The 20,104-nt window shown below is 36.0% G+C and overlaps 1 protein-coding gene across 9 annotated transcripts; it reads left to right on the forward strand.

Annotated features, from left to right (window-relative positions):
• Nucleotides 1-1,934: 1,934 nt before the first annotated feature.
• On the forward strand, nt 1,935-13,465 carry LOC122042881 (wee1-like protein kinase). Of its 9 annotated transcripts, none has more exons than XM_042603261.1 (10): nt 1,935-2,256; nt 2,342-2,402; nt 2,475-2,556; nt 7,199-7,462; nt 10,665-10,720; nt 10,840-10,949; nt 11,024-11,064; nt 11,140-11,285; nt 12,127-12,480; nt 13,084-13,465. In XM_042603261.1, exons 1-10 carry the CDS (start codon nt 2,051-2,053, stop codon nt 13,219-13,221), a joined length of 1,458 nt encoding a protein of 485 aa, XP_042459195.1. In that variant the 5' UTR covers nt 1,935-2,050; the 3' UTR covers nt 13,222-13,465. The 9 variants fall into 9 exon arrangements, with proteins under 9 accessions (XP_042459195.1, XP_042459196.1, XP_042459197.1 ...); XM_042603262.1 differs by having other exon boundaries at nt 2,475-2,553; XM_042603263.1 differs by having other exon boundaries at nt 2,490-2,556.
• Nucleotides 13,466-20,104: the final 6,639 nt, after the last annotated feature.

Genomic DNA, 20,104 nt, shown 5'->3' on the forward strand with positions numbered 1-20,104 from the left:
AGTCATTGTAACTGCATCAATTGTAATTTCAATAAAAAATGACGAGCAGAAAATCTCAAATTTTAGGATTAAACTTGATGCGAGCTTGGTATAGTATAATTTTCATCAAGATAAATAACTGTATACACTTAATAATAATAATATTCGGGGCGGGTTCGGGGATGGGGATAGTATTCCCATACCCGTCCCAAACCCGCCCCATCCCCGAAAAATCGGGGATCCCCATCCCCATTTCGGGTTTTCCCCGCGGGGCCCCAAACCCGCGGGAAAAATTGTCATCCCTAATCCCGGATGAGCACATCCTCTGAAAAGGACACTTGTGTCATTTCTGCTCGGCCTTGCTCTTCCGAGGGTGTGCAGAATAATACGTTGTGGTAGGGGATTGGCGTGTTCGGTACATCCCGGAAGGTGCGGGTCGACTTGTTGTTTGGCTTGCAAACGACGTCATTTTCCACTCGGCCTCTGGGATTAGCTTGCTGTCCTTTCATTGACGCCGCAGGGTCGTTCGCTTAGCAGTCAACTGTTGTCTGTTGCTGCTCCACCATCTTCGCGGCTCGTGCTTGTATCAACATCTCCAAGTCTTTTTGTGTTAGCGTTATCGTGGTAAGTTATCCAACATCCTCTATCTTCACGTTTCGGATTCAAGTAGAGTTCCCCACAAATAACGCCAAATATGATCTTGTCTAAAAGCGAAGAAGATAACAAGCTGAGGACGTGGTTGTGGGGTTGACTAAGTGGCAACTCCGCGCGGTCTTGCAACACAAAATACGTTCGTGCCGAGCTGGAAAGGGGTTCCCGACATTGACCTTCCGACGCTCAAGTTAATTTTTGGCACAGTGGAGAATAGTAAGAATGCTGTAGCAAAGAGCGTGTCGAATAACAAAGTTGCGCATACCTCCGTCTATAAATAGGAATCCCCTTTTATAGTATCACCGTAGTGTCTGGGCACGCATCCTAAAGTGTACACATATTTTTCAAAGCATCATAGGAAAATACAAGTCAAAAAGTGTCTCTGACACCTTTCCTTAAGTGAATGTGCAAATCTCTGATGCGACAGACAAGAAGATTCTAAAGTACGATTTGCCTATTGGACATGCTTTGTTGTCAGTGACATTAACCTCTAAAAGGGTACGATGAGATATGTAGTTGGGTCCCACTGTAGGTCGACTGAATCTCGCTCGGACTAGCTGCCCCCGTTTGGTCGTGCCATTCGGAGCTACTAGCTTGTCCCCTTCTCTGCTTTCCGACTGTTAGTGGTTACCTTTGTTCGATTGACTATACTACTCGATCGGCGAGGACTGCCTGTCGTGGACTGCTGCTTAGCCTCTTAACTCAGTCACCACTACCAGAGGATGGCTGCTCGGCATCCTCGCTTGGCCGACCGAGGGCTCCCGATAGCCTAGTCCGATTGGTTGACCGGGACCTTTGACTATTTTTAACCATAACTTTTACATTGGAAAGGCTTTGCCCCTTCTTTAGTAGGGCCCCTTTTCATTACTATATCAGTCACCCTTTTAGAATCCAACTGTAGATTGTGTTGTCATAATGTAATTGCTCACTTGTTAATGATAAAATTTAAATTTCAAAGTGCATTTTGTATCAATGGAAATTTAGATATATTTAACAAAAAATAATTTCTATGTGGGCCTTTTTGAAAAAAAGTTAAATTTATTTTGAATTGGATCCGAAGTTTTGGTTTTCTCCACCCTAAATCAGTCCGATTCCGACATAGCTCGACCCGGTTCAATAAAAGTGTTAAGTGTCCAGGTATTCTCTAATTCACATTTACGCGGATTCATGTTGATGAAAAGAAGGGTAACAAAGTGGGGCTGTTTGTTTGGTAAGACAAAGATCGAAATGTTTTCTCCCGCCAAATCATTCGTCCATATTCTTTAGTATTTATAAATTTAAACTCTTTGTTTTTTTTTGTTTTTAATTTTGGCGGAGTCGGCGTAGTAAAAGTGGGGAAGTGGGAGGTAGGACGAGATCGAGAACCCCAAGGTCGGGAGTTAGGTCGGGAAGGGTCGGGCGGCAGGCGGAGGCACCAGGCATGGAAGGCAGTTCTGCAGACGGTAGTCTCAGCTTCCAGCTAGGGCACGTCAACTTGTCCCCCTTCCCAGGATTCTCCTCCTCCGCTGACTCGCCTCTCCGCTTTGAGAAGATTTTGGAGGCCGAGGGTGTTGAGGACGTCCCTGTCGCTGACGTGGAGGAGGAAGGCGAGGACAGGGATCGCATTCTCAGCCAAGACTTCTTCTGGTAAGCGATCGAAATTTCCTATTTCAGATTAATTGACGATTTTTGTTCTTCGTTGAGTGTAGATGTATTTTGTTCGCTTTTTTAGTACTCCAGATTACATCACACCAGATGCCCAACAGATTGACAACGGGTTTCAGTTCGATAAGGTGAGCTGGAGGCCTATTTCTTCTTATTTTGGATTTCGGTGATTATTAACCTTCGTATATTCGTTTTTAAAGTCGGGTTCCACACAGGAGAACATTCCGTGCCCAAAATCGCCGGAAAAGACAACGAATAGCAGGAACAAACGTCATAAAAGTGGTATTCTTTTTTTGAATGAAAGTTGTAAAAGTGGTATTGCTTGGTAGTTTTAAGGTTTTCTTTTTGTGCAATCTCTTTTTTTTTCCCAGTAAATTGTTAGTTCGTTATCTGATCGAGCAAAAGCAGCCTATGATATAGCTCGTGCAAGTTTACTCTTATTTGCGTTGCTAATCAAGCTATTTCTGGTACTCTTTAACCTTTTCCATTGACCATGGATTTGATTATCAGTGATCCAAAGATCTTTTCTCTATTTCCGTTTTATATTTTGTATGTTTTAACTATTGTGACCCCTAAATACGATGGACCCTGTAAAGAATTTAAGTTATAAGATGGATTTCACATTGAACAAAGTTTTAGCCTTTTTTTTTAACTATGGAGGAAAATCTGTTACTTTGATTTTTGTAAAGTAAGCAGAAAATATTAGGAAATATCTTATATTGATCTGTTCCATTATTTATTTATAGTGTAAATTAAATTATAAATTCCGTGATTATATATCTTATATTGACCTTATATATATATATGTATATTAGGAAATTACTTGGCCTATGATTTTTGTGTGTGTGTGTGTACACACACACGGCACAATGATAATAAAATAGACATCTCAATTCCTTTATTGCTTATTCTTCTATTATTTTTATCATGGTATCAATGCCAACCCTAATCGTCTCTCCAAACCATAGCCATCACACCAAACGTAGCCTCCTCTTCCATTATTGATTGATGTCGGCAACCCTTGCTTACTATCATTGCTAGCAAACATTTGTTTACTCAAATCAGTAAAACACCAACAACGTCACTTCAATCATGGATTCATCCAATCTATATTTCATCCATTATTCAGATCAACTTGACAACTGACAAGATCAATCACAACAACAACAACAACAATATGAAGTTCAACAGATTACAAATAATGTAACAAATTTCCCTCAATCTACACATGGACTTCATCCACAGGACAATAGAAAAACAAGCCAAATATCAAATCTGGTCAATGTCTTGCAACGATTTTCCACAGAGCTACTTCAACAATGTCCTCGTGCTTTATCAATGATGATCCCAAACCATAATGCTAGTAATAAAAATACTCATGTGAGTGTGACAAGTCTGTTTCCTTTTCTTGATGCTTTGATTAATTTTGAATTCATTAAGCTTTGAATTTGGATAGTAGAGCCACCGATTGTATCACCTTTAATTCCACACTTTTCACTAAAACACGATCATCATCGCTATTTATTGTTAATTTACCAACCGTATCTAAAGCTTCAATCACTTCAACTAGCACTTACCCTTCAATTCTGATATTATTTTGGATGATATTATGTGTGTTTCTACTTTTGAACAAAATTACCCTAAATTGTTGTCATTTTCTGGCTCACTTTTTGTATCCTACGCGACTTGACTAGGGGAAAGATAATTGACTCAGGTAACCAACATGATGGTCTCTATTATATGCATCCGTTGCAAAGAACACCAACCTGTCATTAAGCTTCATATCATTCCAATTTGTGGCGTATGTGTCTTGGACATCCATCATCATTTCATCTTAAATTATCTTCAAATTCTTATGATAATAATTGTACTATTTGTCCCATGTTAAAATCAACAAGACTTCCATTTTCATCAAGTTCCATATCAACTCATGCTCTATTCAAATTATTACATTGCGATATCTGGGTCGGTGGGTCCTCATAAAGTATCCACACACTCAAGGGAACAAGTCTTCCTTACCATTGTAGATTACTTTACAAAATGCACATGGATATACCTTATGCAACATAAGTCTAAAACCCAAAATATTTTAAAATCTTTCATTGGTTTTGTCCATACTCTATTCCATGCCCATATCAAAGCAATCATAGTAGACAATGGTCTTGAATTCTTATCTATGAGATTTTCTTTTTTAAAAATTTCATGGCATTTAATACCAACACACTTGTGCATACACTTCACCACAAAATGGAGTTGTTAAAAGGAAGCATCACACATTCTCATTATAGCACGAGCATTTCTGTTTTAGTCTCATTACCTTTGCATTTTGGGGTAAGTGTGTTTTAACTACAATTTACCTCATTAATCGGTTACTATCTTCATTGCTCTCTAATAAAGCACTTTGTGAAATTCTTACAATTACCTACCCTCACTTGATCATTTGATGGTTTTGGTTGTCTATGCTATGCAACTGTTGTATACCTAATTTATAAATTTGAATAACGTGCCAAATGTTATATCTTTGTTGGATATCTGATTAATAAAAAGGAACAATCTATATGATATGAAAATTGAGAAATTTTTTGTTAGTTGTGATGTGAAGTTTCATGAAACTATCTTCCCTTTTTCATCCACCTTAACCCCATCAAATTCTAATTTTATAGTGCTCAATTTTCTTTTTGAGACCACAAAAACATGACATGTCATGTCATAATTTCCTTCTATTTCTCATTCTTACCAACTTGAGCAAACAAAAACAACTAATACACATGAACCCATCTCTTCCACATATGCAAACCACACCTATTGTTCCTTCTAGCACTACTCACTCTTCCACATCCACACTAGAAACTGAAACTACACAACTTTCAAACACTTCTTTTGAACTAACCACTGTTGTCATTTCACCTCCAAGATAATCAACATGACCTAAGCAACCTCTAGTGTGGCATAAAGACTTCTTAATATCATCTCAAGCTAATCAGTCTACCTTGACATCAAGTTCAATAACGGACTTGATATCCACTCTCCAACTTTCTTTCTATTTGTAGGTCTCGGTGAGGTTGACTAGGGGGGGGGGGGTTGAATAGCCTTGCAAATCAGATTAACACTTTCTTTTGCTTTCTTTCTTAGCAATGACCAACACACGTTAGTTGAACAATAAAAACATAAACTAAAAGAATAAGAGGCAAAGAACTTTTACTTGGTTACCACCGGAGAGGTTGTTAATCCAAGGCAAATAACAATTCACTAGAAGTTCTCTTTCGGTGAAGGCGGAGTAGCCTCTTACAGGTGTTGACAGCGCAAAATAAAAGAAATGAAATCACAGAGTTGTAAACGAGTGTTGTTTTTAAACTACACGGACCAGAGTTTTATTTATAACCTGGTCGGACGTGGGAGCTCTAGATGCCTAGATTCGATTTCTTCGATCCACTCTGCAACGGCTAACTGATAAGGACTTATCGGTACCTGAGCGCTTGGATGCAGTCTGGGCACCTAGAATCTTGCTGACGTGGCTTGTCTGATCCTCAGTGCAATGGTCATTTGTCTTGGCCCGTACTGCTTCGAGCACCTGGACCCGGGTGCTTGGACTTTGGTTTATGCGCTTGGACTTGTCCGGTTGTGGCTTTGATCGCTTGGGTGATTTTTCGGCCATCCAGGGTTGAGCTCACCTGAATCCAACTCCAACCTTCTCCTTGAGCAGACTTCTTTCTCGACTTCTCGTCCCTTGGAAGTGTTGCGCGGGTCCTTTTCGTCCGTCAGTGTACTCTTCCACAATTTTTCGTCCCTCAGATGCACCAAGCTTGTCGATTCGCTTTTCGTGCCATCCTTCTTGCTCACTGTATCTTCCTCTTAACTTCTTGTGTTCCTAAGTCCTTGCACATTTAGACACAAGACATCAAATACGCAGAGTCTAACTTAACCTGGTTGATCATATCAAAGCCAATTCGGGGTATTTATACTATTCACATTTTTTCACCTTCCCATTTTGCTTTTCTAGTTACTATCACAAATCACACAGAACCCAAAACATACACTCAGGCCGTCCTTGACCCACATTAGCAACAAGCTATGAGGTTGTCGTGTCACAAGACGTCACAAGAAGATCAGTTACAATATGTTGCATTTTCTTTAGAGATTCTCTCATCTCATGGAAATCAAAGAAGCAAGCTAACGTCTCTAGATCACTAGCTGAGCCTGAATATTGAGCCATGACTAACAAAAGTTTGGAGCTAACTTGGTTGCGTTATATGCTAGATGACTTAAAGATGCCTCAAGAACTCCTATACCATTGTTTTGTGACAATCAGACAGCTTTACACATTGCGGCAAATCTTATATTTCATGATTGAATTGTTTTTTTGGTAACTTCACAGCCACTGCTAGTTGATGTATTTCCAAAGGCTTAGGAAAGGATCAGCTTGCGAATCTGTGGAACAAGTTGGAACTTGATGGCATTCACTCTTCAACTTGAGGAGTATTAGGAAATATCTTATATTGACATTTTTCCATTATTTATTTATTTATTAGTGTAAATTAAAGTTTAAATAAAGAGGCTTAACCTCTAACCCTAGACTTAGTCTATGATTTATGTATATATATACTCCACAATGATAATAACACAAACATCTCAATTCCTTTATAGTTCATTCTTCTATTATTTTTACCAAATAAATCAGTAAAAGCTTATAGGGTAACATTATTTGTAAAAATACACAGCAGGAGACATTTATTTAAGAAACATTCGAGGAATTAAGATTAATTGTCATCCAAGCAGTAGTGCTTACTTCTTCCAAACAAATTTTTAAACGTATTTCAGTGACTCATAGTAGTTGAATGTGCTATGATAAGTCAAATGAAGCCCCATCTACAAATATATGCCTATATAGAGCTAATTTCTGTAATAATTTTCTGTGTTCTTTCAGAGTTCTCTCCTAATAAACCCCTCTATGTCAATGTTCCAAGCCATCAAGCTGTGGAGAATCGGTTAAATGACTATGATTCTGATATAAATATGAATAACAAATCAGTTCAAATTGGACAACAGAAGAAGAGAAGTTATGTTTCTCAGTCAGCAATTGTTTTGCGGAGTAGAGTCACACCACCACCCTGTATCAGGAATCCATACATGAAGGAAACATCATCAAAGGTTCTAGATATTTTTGGTGACAGAAGATTTAAATCCACAGGTTCACCTTCTCTTGGTTTTTGGTTTTGAATTTCATTATGCCTAGGTGTTTCTTTTTAGTTATTTCTGTAATTTTTCATTTTCATGAGGACAGAATGCTTATTCTATGTTGTGAGTTTCATTGATCTATAGTTTCTATAGTTGGCATCTAAAATCATTATTGTTGGTTAGTCATAAGAAAATCGTACTTGTTCCACTATACAAATTTTTTTTTACAAGTGTCGAACCTTTCCTTAAATAATCTATTGTGTTCTTTAGAAGTTAAATTAAGAATCGCAGACGGAACTTAACATCATTGATTCCAAATTTAACTTATCTGTTCTTAATGGTTTAGATTTGAATCGCAAGCGGAACTTAGCACTATTGATTCAAATCTACCTAAGTTATTAATTCCATAAATATTAATTTCTAAAATTGGCTTCCAGAACTGCATGGCGAGGCACATGACCTTCTTGGATATGGGAGCAACCACCACCGCCTAGGCAAAGCCTTTTAAGGAAAGCTAATATTTATTTCCTTAAATAACTCTAGGTTAACCAAAAAGAACAATCGAATCACAAATTCGAAAAAGAAGAAAACACAAACTCGAAAAACTATTTCGAAAACTCTAGAATCATATGCCTCTTGTGTTTGGTATTTCCAAAAATAACAATACAAAGAAAACTAGTATGATGCGGAAAATAATTACTAGTTATACCTTTCTTTGTAAGCAAAAATAACCTCTTGATCTTCTACTGTATTCCTCTTCTAACCTCGGACGTTGTGTGGGCAACGATCTTCCGAGATGAGAACTACCAAGCACCTTCTTCTTCCTTCTAGGTTTCGGCCACCACAATTCTCCAAGAGAAGTAGAGGTCCGGCCACCACCACCAAGCTCCAAGGGATGCAAGAAACAAAACCTCCTTTCTCTCCTTCATCTCCTAGCTAGAACCAGCCACCATCAAGAGCTCCAAGAGGGGTTGCCGTCGGCCACAAGAAGAAGAGAAGAGAGAGAAGCTAGGGCCGACCACCAAGGAGGAAAAGAGAGGAGAAGAATAATAGAGTCGTTCACACATGAAGGCACCTCTACCCCTTCTTTTATAATCCTTGGTCTTGGCAAATAAGGAAATTTTAATAAAAACTTCCTTAATTCTTTTGCCATGAAAAAGAAAAATTATTTTAATTAAAAACAATTTTCTTCTTTTAATAATAATGGCCGACCACTTTCTAAACAAGGAGAGTTTTAATTAAAATTTCCTAATTTGTCTCCAGAAATTTATAAAAATTTCTCCAATAATTTTAATCCCTTCATGATTGGTTAGTAAAAAGGAAATTTTATAAATTAAAATCTTTCTTTTAAACATGTGGATAAAAATAAAGTTATCTCTAAAAATTAAAATCTCTTTTAATCTACAAATAAGGAAAGATATCAAATCTTTTCTTAATCTTTTGTAGAAACTTATAAAAGAGAATATTTAATTTTTAAATTCTCTTTTAAATTATGAACATGGTTAAAAAGGAAAGTTTTCTCAAAATTAAAATCTACCTTTCAATCTACAAATAAGGAAAGATTTCAAATCTTTTCTTAATCTTTTGTAGAAAGCTATAAAAGGAAAGATTTAAATTTTAAACTCTCTTTTAAAACCATGATATCCACATAAGAAATAATTTTAATTAAAAATAAATTCCCTTTTAATATGGCCGGCCAATCAAGCTTGGGCTCCAAGCTATGGCCGACCAATTAACTTGACTCAACCTTTGGGCCTTGGCCGGCCCTAGCTTGGGATCCAAGCTAGCTTGGCCGGCCACCAAAGAGTGGGTAAGAAGGTGGGTATGCGGTGGGTATAAATCTCTATATACAAGAGGCTACGATAGGGATCGAGAGGAGGAATTGGTTTTAGTCTCCTGATGAAATTAAGCTTCCCGTGTTCGCCCCGAACACACAACTTAATTCCATCAATAATAATTTATTCCATTAAAGAACTATTATTGAACTACCGCACTAATCCCAAATTACATTTTGGGCTCCTTCTTATTATGAGTGTGTTAGTCTCCCTGTGTTTAAGATAATGAATGTCCACTAATTAAATGAGTTACTGACAACTCACTTAATTAATATCTTAGTCCAAGAGTAGTACCACTTAACCTTATCGTCATGTCGGACTAAGTCCACCTGCAGGGTTTAACATGACAATCCTTATGAGCTCCTCTTGAGGCATTCTCAACCTAGATTACTAGGACACAGATTCCTTCTATAATCAACAACACACACTATAAGTGATATCATTTCCCAACTTATCGGACTTATTGATTTATCGAACTAAATCTCACCCATTGATAAATTAAAGAAATAAATATCAAATATATGTGCTTGTTATTATATTAGGATTAAGAGCACACACTTCCATATTAACTAAGGTCTAGTTCTTTTATCAAGTCAGTATAAAAAGAACTTACCTAAAATGATCCTACTCAATACACTTAGAGTGTACTAGTATAATTTATTAGTCAAGATAAACTAATACCTAATTACACTACGACTATTCCAATGGTTTGTTCCTTTCCATCTTAGTCGTGAGCAACTGTTTATAATTTATAAAGAACTGATAACATGATCTTCTGTGTGTGACACCACACACCATGTTATCTATAATATAAATTAATTGAACAACTACATTTATCATAAATGTAGATATTTGACCAATGTGATTCTTATTTCTAGATAAATGTTTATACCAAAAGCTAGGCTTTTAGTACACACTCTAACAATTATATCATTGGGCCTTTTATCTCTGACATGAACATAGAAGATGCAATTAATCTGCTTCTATATGTTCGACTTATATTCAATACTATCCCGCTTCTATATGTTTGGCTTATTTTCAATACTATCCTGCTTCTATATGTTTGATTTATATTCAATATTATCTATTATATACATTAAATGCATGCATAATGCATCGATCCAATTTAGTCATATCATGACACATTAATGATAAGTATTTTAGATATTCATCAATGAGATTTTGATTTAATTGGTAAAAACATGATCGAGTATTTTACATAAAGGATTTATCAAAGGCTGTTATGCACTATATTTCTTTTTGATTCCATGTGGCACATGTTTGTAATTTTCCATGGTCATGAATGCACAATGAATATATATATTCTTTTGCTAATTGTTGAGGTTGTTTTCTTCAATTTCACGCTGCTATTTTGTGTAGTCTCAATTGGTGGAGATGGCCTTTCACGATATCACACTGATTTTCATGAAATTGAGGTATGCAATGAAAACATATCAACCTCATTCTAATGGTGGATTTCTTAATTTTTTTCATAATACTTCCTAGACTTTATTGCTTGCAAACTATATTTAACATGGGTTACATTGTTCTCCAGCAAATTGGTTATGGGAACTTTAGCAATGTGTTCAAGGTTCTCAAACGAATAGATGGTTGCTTGTATGCGGTGAAGCAAAGCAACAAGCAATTGCATCATGACATGGAAAGGTTTGCTTTAAGTTTTTGTTATTCCCTTGCAGCAAAGATTGGCTAAATTTGCATTTTAAAACTATAATATTCAGGAGGTCTGCTTTGATGGAAGTTCAAGCTCTTGCCGTCCTAGGTATACTCATTTCTAAGAAGCTAGTTTTCTTGTTCTTGATTCCACTGTTGACTATATATTGTTTTACAATTTTAGGATCACATGAGAATGTAGTTGGATATTACACTTCTTGGTTTGAAAATGAACGACTGTATATTCAAATGGAACTGTGTGATCGAAGTCTTTCCATAAGTCCAGGTCAGAATATCAAGAGAGAAGAAGCTTTCAAAATAATATATCAGGTTCTTTAAATCTTGCAGTGACTATTACTCTATACTACTAGTTGGTAAATTGCTTTTGCAGCACATAGTTGTTTCCATCTTATTTGAGAGTAAGCTCTTTGTGCATACTAGAATCTAAAGTGAAGAATGACTGATAACATGTCATGCATTTTGAATCAACTAAAGTAATGTTATAAGGGCAGAAATCTCTTTAATGTAACTAAGATATTTACTGAAAGCAGCGACTGAGGTGTCATAGTAGAAGACAAAACTAATTTAATTGGGAACTTTTGACTATACAAGCAGCTGATCAGGTTGTTAATATATTCATGTCAGTGATGGAAATGAACTAAGAAGTGCTCATCCTTCTTATTGACTGTCAATCTTGATAGTGATAACTGATAATAGAAGTTGCAAGACCAAGTGTGGCTAAAAGTTTTGAAATTTGTTGCATTGCTACCAAAATATCATCAATCAATCTTAACTATTCTGATAAAATCTGATACAAATGTTTCTTGAGCCTGTATACAAGTTTATGTTGAAATGTTTATCTGTTGCCTTTTGTTTTAAATGAAACAATTACAAGATTGGGGTTACCTTGGTTTATGTTGGTTTAAGAAAACATGGGTTTGCCTGTGTATAGTTCATATATGACCCTACAACATACAATGACGGATAACTTAAAACTTGTAAAAAAGATACGTTCTTTAGAGAGTTTTAGCAGTTTATCCTGATGGACATGACATTAGGCCGTAAGTGCATGTAAGATACTATTAGGTTCAACTCCAGTCAGTACGCAGACCTTGTGGTGAATAAAGTTATTCACTACACTAACTCCATAATTGTCTTTCTAATTTTACAGATGGCTAAGGCACTGCACTTTATGCATGAAAAAGGAATAGCCCACTTGGATGTCAAACCTGAGAATATTTATTTTAAAGAGGGCATTTATAAACTTGGTGATTTTGGTTGTGCGACACTCATAGACAAGAGTCTGTGTGTTGAAGAAGGTGATTCGCGTTACATGCCTCCTGAGATGTTAAATGACAAGTATGAGCATCTTGATAAGGTGGATATCTTCTCTTTGGGAGCATCTGTCTATGAACTTGTGAAGGGTTCCCCTCTGCCTGACTCTGGTCCCCAGTTCTCCAACCTTAGAGAGGGCAAAATCCCTTTGCTTCCAGGATACACCATTCAGTTTCAAACATTGCTTAAGGTACTTAACCAAGGTTCTTTATGAACAAGTTGAGTTCTCATTTTGAATCAACCTTTCATACTTTTCCTGCAAATGATGAGTTAACGAGTACACCCTGTAGCTCAGGATAGATTATCATATACTTTTCAGGAGATTATCTTTTCAGTGTTTATGTTAATGTCTTTGTGACACAAGTGAAAGATGAATCTATCCTTCTGGTCTTTCCAATGCTTCAGATTTCTAATAGGGGCACTTGATTATGCCTTCCATACATTTTCTTTTTAATTTTTGGCAATTTAAGTTTGCTTTGTGGCTAATGATTGGCTAAGTGAATGGAAATTTCTTCAATGATATTAGCAATTTTAGTCTGTCTTCTGATCATTGGGTAACTAGATTTTTGTTTAATTTTTAACTTATCATGTAATAACTAGATTTGTTTAAATTATTTTTTGCTTATACACCATAAATTTTACTTCCAAGTGGAAATATCCCATTAAGGTGTGCCAGCTTCTACTGAGCCCCACAGTATACTGAGCCCCACAGCACAGGGCTCATTCCTAACAAAAGAAATTGTTGTTTATAGTGATGTGCCATCAACTGATTGCTTTCCCTGAATTTGTGCAGGCTATGATGGATCCTGATCCTTTGAAACGGCCATCAGCGAAAGAGATACTAGAACATCCTACATTTGAGAAGCCAAAGGTGTCGTTGAAGCACTCTTCTTCTAGGCAGTCCTGTTCTAGGCTAACCAAACTCCGGTAGTGGTTGAATTCGAGTGACTGGGATATAAACTGTTGCATCAGGTAAAGGTGTGGTAGTTGAGCTCTCGGTAATGGCAAGCAGGATTTTTGCATTTTCTTACCACGCAGAAAAAAGAAATGATGCACAACTTTTGTATAAATATGTTGCAGGCTTTTTGCCTAGCCAAGATGGTGCATCCTTGTATTCCCCGTGGGGTCTTCTGTAAACTCTATCATTTTACCTGATTAAGCCCAGCATTTTTCATCTTGAGGATGAACGCTTCTCTAACTTAAGCAATTGCTTATCTAATCGTTGCAGGATTGTTTTTTTTTTTTCTAAAGAAACACTTTCGTAATAGGGTTTAATAGTCAAATGTATTATCAATTATTTGACAATCATTGTTTGTTTGAAGTTTTTTTCAAAATAAAAGGATTTCTCAAAATATGAACAAGGGGTAATTCCTAATTTAGTTTCTCATTATTTGATGTAGTCCTGATTTCGTTCCTATTTTTTCAATTGACTAAGTTTAGTATTCTAATTTTCGAACATCTTCTCAAATCAATTTTTCCGTCCAAATCTCTGTTAAAGTAGACGGGGCGACTTGTTTAACTGGTGGAAGTGACCAGTTACTTTTAGATCTTGCGTTGTTTTCCCTAATTCTGGAGTTGTCCTAAAAATCGCAGAGGCTCACGCGTTGTTCATCGATGCAAGGAAAGGTAGCGTATTTTGTCAAGCTTTTGTCATTCTTTCTCCTCGTTACTTCCATTTCACCCTCCTCTAGGTCTCCCCTCCCCTCCCCTCCCCTCCCACCTCTCTTTGTTATTTTAATTTTAACTTATCATTCATACAAATACAACTACGCAAGTACAGCTAGATCAAAAACCCCTCCTTTGGTACATACTTACTGGAGATTTTGGAGCAACTCTGACAAGTGAGGGCAACTTTTGTTGTGTGTTTGCTCTTCACGATAGGTATGCTCCGCCAATTCTGTAACATAGAAGACAAATGGTTTCCGACAATAGCATTTCCAAACTTCGTTTGTTGAGATTATGTAAAGTAAAAATATAAACTTCATTCACTCAATTTGTATTTGAATGAAATTGAATTTGTAAATGATTCTAGTCATGCTCAAAGATATGAAGGGTAATGTAATTCCATTATTTTCTTTTCCAAGCAGAGTGACAAAAGGCTAGTGAAGAACTCAAGCTAAGCTTCCATACATTCTAGAATATTTTAATTCTCCGTGAAGTAGATTTGTTGATATCACACTCGCTCTCCCCTTATTTAATGACTCAACGTAGTAAAACTTGCTTGGATCACACTCCAAATTATGGTAAGATATACACAAATGAAGTACTTAATATTTTGCTAATTTATTATGTCATAATTTTCATTAATTCATTGAGTTATTAATTATTAATTGTGCATATTTTTCTAGGACTTTGTGGGGAACCAGATTTCCTTACAATTAAGTTTTATTATAATGGGGAGATGAAATCTAGTCTTCATGACAAAAAATATATCGGTGGACAATTCGATTATTTTGATTATGTTGATAGGGATGATTGAATTGTGGGGCTATGTAGAGGATATAGGCTATAAAGACAAGCAATCTATCAAATTTTGGCATAAATTTGGAGAAACATTGAAAGATGGAAGATATTTGGAAACTGGCACAGATGTTTTGGATATTATCCCCCATATTCCTAGTAATTATGAGGTTGAAATATACATTGAACAGAATGATGGTTAGACGGGGTTGGGGAGAATACTGATTGGGATGGAGAAAGATGTCAAGGAATCTGAGATAGATAATATCAACAAAGCTGTTGATGAATTTGAAGAAAGTGATTATGATTTTGATGAAAATGATAGGTTGTTTGAAACTTTTGTGGATTATGAGGCAGGAGTCAGTAAAGAGAAAGACATGACTGGTGATGGACACATTTCTTATGAGTTGCTTCATATGATGCAACAACATGAAGGGGATGTTGATTGTGTGAATGATGATGGTTTTGGAAATCCATTAACTTCTGATGATGAGGATGAAATTAAATACGGGATTTCCCTATTTATGATAAAAATACTAATTCCGAAAACCCACAATTGAAGCTTGGGCTGATTTTTAATTCGAAGAAAGAAGCAAAATTTGCAATTGAGAGTTATTGCATCAGAAAAGGAATGCCAGTTATGTTTGTAAAGAATGATGGCAAGAGACTTAGAGCAAAATGTAGAAACAATGATTGTGGATGGTTAATTCATGTTTCGATGATGACCAACTACACGTGTTGGCCAGTTAAAACTTTCGAAGAGAAACACAACAATTGCGTTTGGACGATTGAAAATAAATGCATTACCTCAAGTTGGTTAGGGAAAACATTGTCAAAAAATTCATGACAAATCCCAAGTTAGGAAGCCTTGAGTTCAAGAATGAGATCCGTGAATCGATGAATGCAGAGATTTCTAGGAAAGTGGCTTACCTAGCGAAGAGAAAGGCATTGAGTTTGGTCGAGGGAAGTGTTGAGGAGCAGTTTGGTAAAATTAGAAATTATTGTGCTGAGTTGATACGGACTGATAGAGATGCCACCGTTATTTTGAAGTTAACTGAGGATGAAGTTAGACCGAGGTTTCAAAGAATGTATGTTTGCTTTTCTGCATGCAAGTTAGGATTCCAGGATACATGTAGGCCTGTCATTGGTGTTGATGGTTGTTTTCTGAAATCAAAAACAGGTGGATAGTTATTGTCAGCTGTTGGATTGGATCCAAATAATAATATATTTCCAATATGTTATGCCTTAGTTGAGGGAGAAATAAAAGATACTTGGATGTGGTTTTTGCAGTTGTTAGCTGTTGACATAAACTTAGGAAATGACTGTGCATGGACATTTATGTCAGACAAACAGAAAGGATTGATTCCTGCTTTGGACAGTTTGTTTCCGAATGCTGAGCACAAATTTTGTGTACGACATATGCATAGCAACATGAAAAATGATGGATATAAAAGTGTAGCCATTAAAAATGCTTTATGGGATGCTGCAAAGGCGACAACAGTTCAAGAATTTCGTAAGAGGATGCAAGAGTTGAAGGAGATTGATCGTAATGCATATGAGTGGTTAGCAAAAAAGCATGAGAATCATTGGAGTAAGGCATTTTTCAGCACTATCCCCAAATGTGATATATTGTTAAATAATATGTGTGAGTGCTTCAATAGTTTGATTTTGGATGCAAGAGAGAAATCAATAATTGAAATGTTTGAAGCAATCAGAAATTTGTTGATGCGGCAGTTTCAGTTAAATCATGAGAAGGCTGAAAAATGGAATACAAGAAACTGTCCAAGGATAAGAGCTATCTTAGCTAAAATTTCTTTGGAGGCTGCCAAACTTATTCCTATGAAATCAGATGATATGCACTTCCAAATTAAGGCAACAAGCAGTCAAGAGCAGCACACGATGGACCTTTCTACAAATTCTTGCAGTTGTAGACAATGGGATTTGACAGGTATTCCATGCAAGCATGCATTATGTGCACTTTGGTGTAAACATGAAGACGTTGAGGCTTTTGTTAGTCACTACTACAAGACTGAAGCTTACAAGAAATGTTATTCAAGATCAATAATGCCGATTAATGGGCCTAATTTGTGGCCAGATTGTGTGTTTCCACCTCCACTTCCTCCAGTTTATAATAAGAAAAAAGCTGGAAGACCGGTCAAATTGAGAAGAAGAGAACCTGACGAACCTCCAGCAAAATGTCATACCAAATTGAAAGCTCCACATAGACAAAACAAATGCAAGAGATGTGGCCATTTAGGTCATAATCAAAGGACTTGTACAGATGATAGAAACACACAACAAGAGGCAACTTCACAGTAAAGTAGTGTTCAACCAACAAACATCAATTCGGTACTCAATACAAGGGAGAAAGTACAAGTTAGTTAAAAACATTCTATGAAAATAGTTTCTTAAAGTTTTGTTAATAATTGTAATTTTGATACAGGTGAAGAGACCAAATAGAACTAAGATACAGATTGGAGGGAGCTCGAACACCTTAACAAATGTGAATGTAAGTTTACTTAATTTCATTTTATGCTTTTGCTTCCATGTATTAAACTATTAAACATATTGTTGACAGATGACAGACAGAAACACACAACAAGATGCAACTTCACAGCAAAGTAGTGTCCAACCAACAAACATCAATTCGGTACTCAATACAAGGGAGAAAGTACAAGTTAGTTAAAAACATTCTATGAAAATAGTTTCTTAAAGTTTTGTTAACAATTGTAATTTTGATACAGGTGAAGAGACCAAATAGAATTGAGATACAGATTGGAGGGAGCTCGAACACCTTATCAAATGTGAATGTAAGTTTACTTAATTTCATTTTATGCTTTTGCTTCCATGTATTAAACTATTAAACATATTGTTGAAATGAATTTAGGTGGATCAATCTACCATCATTCAAACACCAGTGTTTGTCAAAGGTGGTAGAAATTACACCACAATCTCCAAACTTCGATCGATGTCAAGTGATTCAAGAAGACAAGTTCAATCAATGTCTCAACCAGTGTTAAAGCCTAGGTCTGACCCAAATATTTCGAAGAAGAGAATAACTTCATCGCAATCTTCTGTCATCAAGAAATGATCAATGCTTGTTGTATGAATTTTGGATTTTTTCTTTTGGTACTGGTGTTTGTTGTGTATTGGTAATGGTGGTTGTTGTGTATTGGTACTGGTGGATATTTTTGGTTCTTATGGTTGTTATGTTTTGGTTAGGCACGATATTTTAGTGTTGGAGTTTATGTTTTGGAACGATGGATATATGTTTTGGTGAGTACTTTGCATGGGGAACTTGTTCATTATTAGCTTTCTTCCAACCTCATTTGTATAAAGGTAAATAGTTTCTTTTAACACACTTGCTCATTATTAGTTTTCTTCCAACCTCATTTGTATAAAGGTAAATAGTTTCTTTTAACACATGTAGATTGCTCCTTGATTCAAGCAATGCTAGCACATTAGTTTTATACAAACCCATTTTATTTAAATTCATCAAGAAGCATAATCTCACTTTGCACATGCTATCGCAAAGAGAACCTATCGCATAGCCTTCTGGTTCATTTGTTTAAAATACAAAAAAAAATCCATTTCTATGGTAATTAACAGTTTAAAAAACACCATATCACTTGCTTATTTCCTCATATAAAAGGGACCATTAATATGAAAACCATAACTAATAGATCATTCAGTTTGGTAATGAGTGATACAACACAAAGGGTTAATATCTGAGAATAACATTAACTAATAACTAATAACACAATTGAGTAGTAACAATAACAAGTTCCATCGTCATCACAAGTGCAAGGATTTAAATATTGTATCAATCTTTTCATACATCTTTGCAACTCTTGTTGCATGATCGCGATTCTCACGTTTTAACTCCAGTTGAGCATCTCATAGCTTAGCAATTTTTTCAGATTTGTTAGGTGTTGTACTTGAACTGGAATTTGAAGTTGAAGTCACAGAATTGTTGTCACTGAAAGCAAATGAAGCAGCTGCGGGTTGTTTCGACCGTGTCTTTAAAAATGCACCATAAGCTTTCTCTGCCTCTTCTCTACTCCAATATGACTTGTGTAAAGCACCACTAAATTTATTCACTTCATTATGTGTTTCTGCCCAACTATCATAAATACTAGGATTACGTCCAACAAATACAATATATGTTTTGCCCTACATCATAAATAGATTTAAAAGCACATTATTTCCAATGAGAAAAAGTATAAATTGCGTTAAAAGATTAAAATTTTCAAAAAGCTCACCATTTTAACACGAGTCACCTTAACAAGTTCAACTATGTTTGCATAATATAGTCAATATTTCATAATTAAAACTTTTAAATGTAAACACAAAAGCTACAACAAAATAATTAGCCAAAATTAGTTGACAGTGCTTAGTGAGGGAGTATATCTGTATATGACATCGTGATCAAACTTCCAACTGTACAAACTTTTAAAGCTTCCCTTTTGCACTTCGAAAACAAAATAACATAACAAAGTAGCATATTTTTTCTTTCGCAAAGTAGGGCACAGAAATTTAATCGGTGTAGCCTCATGGAGGATTGGAAAGAGTAAATCTTTTTGAGAAACGGAGAGAAAGTGAAACTCAGTGAGATTAAATTCTACCAAGTGCCTATAACAATCAATCATTGACGAAACTCGGTGACAGATGAATGCTAAGCTTGACAAAACTTGGTGACAAATGAATGAAAAGCTAGAATGTAAAATAACAGGATGAAAATGGTGGAAGGAGAGGGGAGACCTGTTGAAGGATGAAATGGAATTAGAGAGGAGAAAGAATGGCAACAGCAGTAAGAGTCTGCTACCTCTCCCAAAATCGCTGAACAAGGCGATCACTGAAATATGCTACCTCTAGGTCATCTCTAGAATGGGGAAAGAACGCAACAATAAAAGCAAGACGATTCGGTCACTTCCACCGATTAAACAAGTCGCCCCGTCTACTTTAATAGAGATTTGGACGGAAGGATTGATTTGGGAAAACATTCAAAAATTAGAGGGCTAAATTTGATCAATTGAAAAATGAGGGATGAAATCAACACCACATCAAATAATAAGGGACTAAATTGAGAATTACCCCATATGAACAATAAATAAAATTTTTAAGCTCATTGTGACTTTTGCTTGATATCTAAAACTCAGGAAGAATGGGAGGTTAATGCAAATTTTTGTACAAAGTGATGTTTTGAAAAACAATGTAGATTTGATAAAGGCACTACAATACTATATGTGATCATTTTTACATCATCCGTATAAGTGGTGTGATACATTGTACCACCTCAGGGAGTGCGGTAAGTGTTGATGTGATCCATGTAGGTGTAGTTAAGTTAGTAGTCG

The sequence above is a fragment of the Zingiber officinale genome, chromosome 2A, assembly GCF_018446385.1.
Source record: "Zingiber officinale cultivar Zhangliang chromosome 2A, Zo_v1.1, whole genome shotgun sequence".
Lineage (NCBI taxonomy): Eukaryota > Viridiplantae > Streptophyta > Magnoliopsida > Zingiberales > Zingiberaceae > Zingiber > Zingiber officinale.

Bases quoted from the DNA above. Each gene is read 5' to 3' on its own strand.
- LOC122042881 (XM_042603261.1), top strand. From the start codon at position 2,051: ATGGAAGGCAGTTCTGCAGACGGTAGTCTCAGCTTCCAGCTAGGGCAC. The intron at 2,257-2,341 runs GTAAGCGATCGA...TCGCTTTTTTAG, and splicing joins CTCAGCCAAGACTTCTTCTG to TACTCCAGATTACATCACAC. The intron at 2,403-2,474 runs GTGAGCTGGAGG...TCGTTTTTAAAG, and splicing joins ACGGGTTTCAGTTCGATAAG to TCGGGTTCCACACAGGAGAA.